Here is a 9,046-nt window from a genome sequence, read left to right on the forward strand (position 1 = left end):
TTGTGAATGTAGGGTTCGTGCTGTGTTTAACTGAGTGAGTAGCTTCGGGGCAGGCCCATATAATACGGTCGAGCTCAGCGTTAGGTGCACCGCACGTTTTCCTTCAGGCGAGGAAATATTGGTAAGCTGCCAGCTCGTATTGATTAAAATCACGTGCTACGTGACACCAACAGGCAAAAAGACTGTTTCACACTTGCTGTTAGGGCAACAGGTGGCGCTGACTGACGCTCTCACGTTTAAATGCACATGTATAACCCATGAAAGGGACCGGAGGATGACCGCCACCGTAGCTCAGTAATATCGGACACGTGATTTGAATATTACAGGTTCAGAGCCTGCCGGTTGAAAGTTATCTTTTCGCCTAATAAGCCGCACTCATTGCAATGGTCAACGAGTGTTGATGGTCGATATTCTGTTAGGGTGCGTTTGTGATCTCTTGTTCCGATGTTAATGCATCAGCCGCAGCAGCTAATGTGATGGAAGCAAATCCGTGCGTAAACTGTGGCAACAGCTCATGCCGAAGCTGCCGTGACGGCGACACGCCAAATTCAAAACAGTGCCACCTCGCAACCATTTGCGTCATTAAATACGTCATAAAATACTTAGTGAACATGCTTTTCTTTCGAAGGATGCCTCAGAAGGTGCTTCTCATAGACGTATCAACTGAGGTAGTAGCCACGCGGTGTCCAAAGAAGGTCTGCACATCAGAAGAAAAGGCTGCTCACCGCGAGGCTCGGCGTGCTGCAGATTGAGAATGATATCAGGGGCGACGTTTAAACCCTGCTTATGTGGCCATGGAAGCGATTGCTGCCAAACAACGAGTCGAGGATTCGGGGTATGCATATGAAGAAAGGATGAGGGACACAAAAAGGCAACAAGCCAGGCACAGTCAACGTGAAGTTGGGCCAGCCGAGTACGACCGACGAAAGGCCCGTGCGAGCACCCAGGGAGCCGATCGATCCTACATTTGCAGGTGAGTTTTGAGTCCTTCTGTTTGTAAACTCATTCTAAGCGTATTAACGACTACAGAAGGGTTGACAGGCGGGCTAGTTGGTACAAATTCATAATGAAAAAATTGGAAACGCAAGCCAACGGGACACAAGAGAAGAGACAAACAAGCGCAGACTGAAACTCGGTTTATTCAGAGAAGAAATTATATACTAGAAAGATGAGAAAGGGTAACAACTGGAGAGAAGGTTCCAGCATGATCAGGTGTTGGATTGCGCTTCCAATTTTTTCATTGTGTATTGTTGAATAGCAGCAGCAGCATTCAAAACGCCCCTTGCTTCGCTGCTTTCAAGCCTTGCGCAACTTAGCGCAATCTTTAATTTTTTTATTACAACAGCGTGAGAAAGGGCAATTTAGAAAAGTAAAATGTTTACACTCCTCGAGTATACCTTAACAGCCAAGCTGGTCGATCTCAGGGTTTTAATAACAGCCGTGCGCACGAGGGGGGAATAGGGCGGAGCGGCCACCTCCCTGATCTCCTAAGAGGGAGGGAGGGGAAGGGCAAAATTCAGCCTCTCATATTGACGTAATACGTCGGGAGGGGTGGTGCTGTGGCTCGGGGGGGGGGGGGGGGGTGCAAAGTCAACGCCATGCATTGACAAAGTAAGAAGGAAGGGCGCTGTGCCGAACCTTCGCCTCCCCCCCCCCTAAAGGGGAACCCTACGTATGCTTATGAGTTTAATGTGACCTTCTTGACTGATTCTAGGTCTTTCCTTGGCATGGACCAAATTTCCAAACTCCAGCGCCGGAAACTCGCGTGCAATCCTAGCTGTGGCACCCCAGGTCGAAGCACTGGCCTTTCGTTGCTCTTGCTCGGCTCTGGCAGGACAGGGGACTGTGCGGACTGTTCCCATGAGTGGGCGTGGATTAGCGGTGGCTGCTATCCGGCGCATGCGCAGCTAGGCCAGGTCAAACCCAGGTGGCGCGCAGCTGCGGCTTAGTTATTGCTGAGCAACGGCGCAGAGGGTTTTTCACAGACTGCAGACGTTTCACTTCTTGCTTTCAAAGCTCCGTTTATGAAAGATTGTCAATCCTACTAAAAGAGTGGTTTGAATATTCTTTTATTAATATCTATTTGGGTCTAACTTCTCAAAACCACAATATTATGAGACGCCGTAGTAGAGGCCTCCGGAAATGTCAACCTTTAAGGTGCACAAAATCCATGTGCACGGGCCTTCAGAACTTTAGTCTCTGTCGACAATGTGGCCGCCGTGACCGTTATTCCATCCCGCAAACTTAGTGTCAGCACTCGAGCAACATCACCATAAGACCACTGTGGCGGGTGAAGTCTCTTTGAAGAAATAGCTAGGCTCACTGGCACGTGTACTTTCAAACTAAAATTAAGATCCGATGTTGGCCACGAGCTGATTATGAAACACGCTGTAGGAGAGGACACCAAATTCTTACGGACCACCCAGGTATTTGACGGGGGTTAGACAGTGACACCTTTTCACGCAGCCCATGAGAAGTAGAAAAACCAGACTGCTGCACATGCGACGCGCTGGAGGTTGACGTAGGTCAAACGACGCCTGGACATGACTGCAGGCTCGGCGGCGCCCAGCAGGAGCGCTCTGCTGTCCACCTTCAGGAAGGAAAGGTCGTGAGTCTGCACCACCGTCGCCCTGCGCGCGTGCGTCGAGAGATGCAAAGTTTCATTTAACTAAAAAAAAGTCTCTGCGTGCACATGCGATTCTTTACATTTTGTAAGCGTGCATGTACTGGCCCACATTAAAACACACACAAATAGCAAGCAAATCTTTCATACCAGTGCAAACACTCGCTCATAAATGGGTATAGTCACTTCGTAATGCTTTTCTCGGTCGATGAACGGATGTATTCCCTATTCTGGAACCCCATTGGCTTGAGACCCGGTCTCTGCGCGTGACATCGGGGTCTTTTCGACCGCCTGATATAGGTCCACCCCATTCTCTACTCAAATCATCGGACCTAGCGTATTCTTTTTGCACTCCCAGTCCATGTGGTAGGCTTTATGTCAGCAGGTTAGTGTTCCATAACCTGCAGGGTCGATTTTTTAGTGCGTGTGGGCTGTAATAACGATTTTAAGCAGCGCCAGTTGTGCGGCCTTACCAGAGTTGAGGATCTAGATGGGTGTACGTAGTCAGTGCAATCTTGCGGTTTTGTAGTATTTTAGGATACCCGGTTAGGTTGGTCAACTGATCTGGGTGTATTGGAAGTCCCAGCACTGAAATTAGGAGTATCAAGTTGAGTGCTCCGGCATGATGCATTGCCGTTGACTCTGCTGGCGCCGGCTGTCTATAACTCTTCTGCCTCCCGCAGTAAGTGTGTTGCTTGTCGGAGGCGTAGGCACATTTTTTGTTCGGGGGGGGGGGGGGGGCATCTTTGATCAGAAATGGGTTGGCCAGGCAAATGGTTACTTAGCACATTGTATGCCATATCGAAAAACATTTTCGGTTGAGGGGGTGCGAGTGTGTTTGCGGCGCAGCGCGCGCCATCTGTCGGAAATGTCAGTGACCATGATCGTCATCACAGTGCGCGCAGGCGCAATTACCTAAACATGACCTGGATGAGGTAACGTGGGCTTGGGTCCGGTCTCCAGTGGACCACGACCTCCACTTTGCCCTTGTTGTCTCCGTGGGTTACGGCGTTCTACGCAAACGAGAAAGAAAGAAAAAGAAAAAAAGGTTACCGCATATTCCGCTAAAGGTAACCATGTGTAGATGCGAAGCAGCGGGCGCTGACGCTTACACTGGCGGCCACGTTGATGCTGGCGCTCATCGCGGCGTTGTGCAGGAGAGAAACCTATGGGCGCAAAGCACGCAGTGATGAACCGGTGTTTCCTACTGAAACATACCAATCGCTGCTAATGTGCAATTAGAAACGGAAAACTCCGATTGCACAAAGAGACCTGCAGTCCGCTTTTAACTAATGCGCACGCTGCTAATTTTTATTCAACAACGCACAAAATTCTGCCACCGAAACTACCTTGGAGGTCAAGACCCAGTGCTTGTGTGTGTGTGGGGGGGGGGGGGGCAGTCAACGGTTGTGCAGCACGAGCAGTTGGTTTTTTTAATTGAGAAATTCGTTAGCAGATGCTACCTTCATTCTTGTTGCGAGGTGGGCGAGGGAGAGCCTATGAGAGGAGAGGGGACCGACGTGCATGCGCATGTAAGGGTTGTCTCGCAGGACACCGAATTGAGCTCCACCCTTAGCTGCTTCGCATCTATAGAATTGCAGTGTAGCCGAAGGTGTGAAGCAATGAATATGGTAGCTGTAGTACTTCTTATAGAATTCATATTTGTTGCAAACTCTTTTGGATCAGACTTCACGCAACTGCAAAAAATGCTGGCTTAAGCGAATGCACCCACTCTAGGTAGTGAAGAGGTTCACCTGCTGTCTGTCGTCTTACGCAAGGTAAGTGGCGAGAGCACAGCACGTGTGCTAGTAGTGTGCCCATGTCTGTCGCCCTAGCGTGCATGCCAGCTCTAGTGATACACCTTTGAAATAAAGGTACGCAGCTGCTGCTACAGCAATGGTACCCCTCTCCTCACCCCTCCCTTCAAGCCTATTCGTACTCCCTTGCCCTACGAAGGACAGACAGTTTCCTCTACGCTTGAGGAACAATCGAATGCAGGCCTCGCGCTCGGTGATTTGTCGGCTGCACCCTCTGGGCGGCGATGATGGCTGGCTCGTTTTATCTGTGCTACAGCCAAGGCGGCGATGTGGACTAGTTGGTTTCGTTCACTTGCATTGATATTTGTAGCGCTAGCCGTCTGTGTTCTTTCTGTGTCTCCGTTCCTTTAAAGCCATGGTTTGCGCTACAAATGTGAATGCAAGTGCTCCAGCCACGGTGGACCGCAACCCTCGCAAGCTTTCGCTAGCCCGTACAACATAAAATGCGCGAAGCGATGTTATCGACTGGTGCTTCATACGGAACGTGATAACGGTCGCGTCAATGCCTAACGGTTGTAGGCTTGTATCTGCATCCGGGAAAATTAACGCACCCTTTCTTGACCCTCGCAGTCGAGGTACAGGGAGTCCTGGAACTTGGCGTCCTTCTCAAAGAGTCCTCGTAGGTAAACCCAGCTGTTGCCCTTGAGCGCCATGGCACGGATGAGGAAGCCCCGGAACTTGACACTCTGGTTGAGCGTAAGCAGCCGGACCGTGAGCCTGCCTTCCAAGACGCCCGTGTCAACCAGCAGCTATCATGAAGCATTTCGTTACTCCTTACGGCTTCTGAAACCGCAGGAAATCACTAGGCATGGAAGTACTATTGGCTTCAGGGACATACCGTGGCGCCACCTACGGGATTATGTCACTCATAAGATACCGGGTTGTGTTGTCTGCTAGAACAGCGCATTTTCTGCGCTTTTGCTGTGGACACCATGCGTGCTTCCCTTCGTTTTGAAGCTCAGCGCTTAAAGAAGCTGTAATACATAATACGGGCAAGCAAACTACGAATCGGTGCTGCCGGTGGCACTCTCGTGTCTAATTTGCATCGTAAAATTGCGAGTGAGAACCAGTGCAGCCATGGAGGATGATGCTAGTGGCATCGCGAAAGCTAAGCTGCCGTATTCCACAACTATCCTATCTGTGACGTCAAAACGACCGCAGCGCTGACCTCTCCAATGGAGGCCCTCGCGGCCAATACGAAACAAGCATCTTCCATAGTTAGAGTGCCGTTTTTATTTGTGCAGCTTTTTTATTTAAGACGTTATGGGTTCTGTAGCTTCGAGCCCGATCTCGGTGCTTGCAACGTTACGCTCGCTTATGTGTAAACGAGGCCATAAGCCTTGGCACAAAGGGGAAGGGGAGACCCTTAATTACAGGGAGGGGGCGGGGGAGATTTCATCTCCAACGCTTTTTCGTTAGCCGCAGTCGGACTTGTATCGTCATTGTTTAAAGGCCAGGGCTGTGGCACCCAAGTTTTGAGGGGCGAAGCTCCTACAACCGTGGGTCTGTCCCTCCTATCTCGTGGTACGTGACCGCCTAGTTAGATGACTCACCCAGCAGGTGTGGACGGACCGATGGACGGATGAACAATTCGCGGTTTACCAATAAAACACTCTGAGGCTTCACCTCCTCATCTTCATTGATTCCGTGGATATGCTGTGATCTTTTTCTTGTTTTTACAGTAATAGCGACCGAAAGCACCTGATGTCACATTGCAAACCCTTCATTGTTACTCTTCATCTTTTCTCCTGGAAAACCAAGGACAAAACTAATTCCATTCTGGACAGAAGGTAATTGTTTCATTTTTTTATTTCATCCTCCGTTATGAATATGGCTCGTGGTTTTGGATAAATGCCAAAATTTGACGCACTCACTGGTGAAATATTTGACAATTTTCGATTTATTTTATAAGCTCCCTTTAGAATGGCATTTTCAATGTTCAAAAGGCATTTTCAAAGCTGACACTCTTTACGCGATAGGAGCGCACCTTCATTGGCAGCAGAAAGCTCGTGAAGCATGCTTTCGTCTATTACAATAAACTTTAAGCTTGTAATACGAGCATAGGGAGGTGTTTCGTGTTCAAATATTTGTACTTGAATGTATTTGTATTTCCGCGTTCAGTCCTTCGAGACATGCACTTAGTGTGTTTAGATGTTTTTGGGTTCAGATTTCAATCCATCTAAAATTTTGGAGCACTCAGAAAAAGTATAATAGCATCTTCATTTTTCGTCAAGAAGATTAGGGAGGCTGAGAGAAAGCTGAGGAGCATCTTGTCTAGCTCCTGCTCCCCCCCCCCCCCCAGGCACACTGATGCGCTTGCAGCACTGCCCATCAACAGCTTGTTTAAGAGGTCAAATGAACAGGAAGTAAGGAAAAAACGAAAGGTGAAAAATTATGGTTATAAGCAACAATGAAACGCATTTTTCTTCAAAATAATTTAATAAAAATGCATTGCGACAGCTTATAATGCAATACGAAACTCCGCGCGAACTGGAGATCTGCTGTAACTAAACTCCGATAAACGCTGTATTTCCTCCAAAAAAAATTAGCTCTGAAAAGCACCCTTCAAATTTCAAAAAAAAATCCCCGTAAACACAGAGGGCAGCCGTGTAGCATGTTGTCTTTTGGACTCGACCAACAATGGGAAAAGGGGTGCTACGATTTAATTTGTCCCCCCCCCCCACTCATTTACAGGGTGATCCTAATATGCCTGTGATCTTGGCCGCGTTCACAGGGGCCATTAGCACATTCTGAACAGGGTCAAGAAACGCTGGGCCTGTGTTCAAAGTTCGTGTGTGCCTTGAGTACAGATTATGAACAGATTGTTCTGCGCTACAACGCCACTCTGACGTCTCGGTGACGTCTGTGCCGCTGTGGGGTCGTCGTTTTTTGCGATTACGTGTAGCCGCATAGACAGCGGGTGCTTCCTAAGCAAGTTCACTTGAATACTTGTTGTCTTTGTGTTCATTCATTTTCTCTCCACGAAGCCATTTGCAGGTCACCCGGTGTTGCGCCACATCCAAGATCACATTTCAAAAAAAGCTTTTGTTGTAATAGAAACGCAAACAAAAGACAGGAAGACAATACCCATGCGCTGTACGTTTTCCTGCCTTCTGTCATCCTCTACGCTTTTGTTTTCGTGAACTTTCATCACCTTTTTGAACTTGGCGCTCTGCTCCGGGATCCCACCTGATTTGTGGTGCAATTCGTGTTCATGCCACCTGTTTTTAAAAAAGCACGAGCTTTCGCTGTGACTGTGCTGCGCCTACCGCGCTGGCCTGGTGTAGAGAGAGAGATAGAGAGAGAGAGAGAGAGAGAGAGAGTGTGTGTGTGTGTGTGTGTGTGTGTGTGTGTGTGTGTGTGTGTGTGTGTGTGTGTGTGTGTGTGTGTGTGTGTGTGTGTGTGTGTGTGTGTGTCAAATGAAAGGCCAAGCACCTAACAGCCTCACAAATGAACAAATAAGTGTCAGTGCGTGAGAATCAATACGACTGGAAGCAAAAACTAAGATCGTTTTCGCCTTCAATTCGTATCAAGCGAATGCATGATAAACCCTGCAAGTTTTTTACCACCTTTCATATTAAGACAGCCACAAAAGTGGAGAGGGCAATGATGTGTTCTTGCCTGGAAGTTGTGGTGCGTGTAGGTGGGTCCCGTCCTGTGCCTGGGCACCATCTCCTTGCAGGAACTTAAAGGCGCCCCGTTCGAGTAACAGAGCACGGGACGAAGGGCACACATGACGAACAACGCCACCAGCATGCCGTTCAGCCGAGATCGCCGTGGCGACGGCTTCCTGCACCGGGCTTGAAGAACAGTAAGAGTGTTCTGCGCGGACTGCCAGAGTAGCCAGGCACGAACCAGTTTGTTGGTCCTACATGTTGACGATGATTTCTCACGTGGCATACGACACGTACCCACACTAAAAGATAGGGCAAGGACCTACGTGTAGTCCTACACCAGGTTCCACTGCAACTTTCATTGAGGCCGCATTCATATATGCCTCATCAGACACGAAATTCGACCGTCAGCGTTGGAGCCTTAGCAAGCGTATGTTCTACGGCAGTCTTAGCTTGCTCGCTTGACCCTTTGGGATTCGCGCTTATCCACTTTTAGGCATTGGCTATGAAACCGGATGTAAATATAGGGAAAACGTTGAGAGTACAGATAAAGCTATAGCCTCTCATATTTGATCGCTTTTTTCTTTTTTATTGGTGTGTGTGTGCCTTCCCTCAGTTCATTGTTTGCTTTCCTCGTGCATATGGGCCATGCCCGCTACGGTCGATTGGAAAACTTTTGAGGGATGAACGAATGTTCAGATTAAATTTCACCTATATTTTCGAAAAAACTCTTTTAAAATGTGGCAATCAGCAGAAAATCAGTGCATTAATATTAGTAAAATCTACATCGCTCACTGCATTATAGTAATGAAGTTTGTCTAGACAATATATTGTTGAGTCATTCCTATGGACACCAAAAGTCGGTTCTTGCTTCGGCTTAGTCTTTGTTTCCTGAATATGCTGTGCGTTGTTGTAATTGTTGCGTGTTTCTTTTTGTGTGTTAAGGGCGACGCTCCTTAGGCCGAGAGTCGTTCTCTCCTCTGTAGTCGTAG

At 48.4% G+C, this 9,046-nt stretch overlaps 1 protein-coding gene across 1 annotated transcript; it reads right to left on the reverse strand.

Moving 5' to 3' along the window:
• Positions 1-2,093: 2,093 nt before the first annotated feature.
• Positions 2,094-8,196, reverse strand: LOC142774863 (putative defense protein Hdd11-like). The gene is made up of 4 exons (XM_075876004.1): positions 8,062-8,196; positions 4,992-5,189; positions 3,539-3,636; positions 2,094-2,630 (listed from the first exon to the last, which is right to left on the reverse strand). The coding sequence occupies exons 1-4, from the start codon at positions 8,194-8,196 to the stop codon at positions 2,459-2,461; spliced, it is 603 nt and encodes a 200-aa protein (XP_075732119.1). The 3' UTR covers positions 2,094-2,458.
• Positions 8,197-9,046: the final 850 nt, after the last annotated feature.

Source organism: Rhipicephalus microplus, chromosome 10, assembly GCF_043290135.1.
Source record: "Rhipicephalus microplus isolate Deutch F79 chromosome 10, USDA_Rmic, whole genome shotgun sequence".
NCBI lineage: Eukaryota > Metazoa > Arthropoda > Arachnida > Ixodida > Ixodidae > Rhipicephalus > Rhipicephalus microplus.

Excerpts from the sequence above, each read along its gene's own strand:
- LOC142774863 (XM_075876004.1), bottom strand. The coding sequence starts at position 8,196 with ATGCTGGTGGCGTTGTTCGTCATGTGTGCCCTTCGTCCCGTGCTCTGT. Across the intron at positions 3,637-4,991 it reads ACTGCGAGGGTCAAGAAAGG|AACGCCGTAACCCACGGAGA; the intron begins GTGCGTTAATTT and ends TCGTTTGCGTAG. Across the intron at positions 2,631-3,538 it reads CTCATCCAGGTCATGTTTAG|GGCGACGGTGGTGCAGACTC; the intron begins GTAATTGCGCCT and ends GCACGCGCGCAG.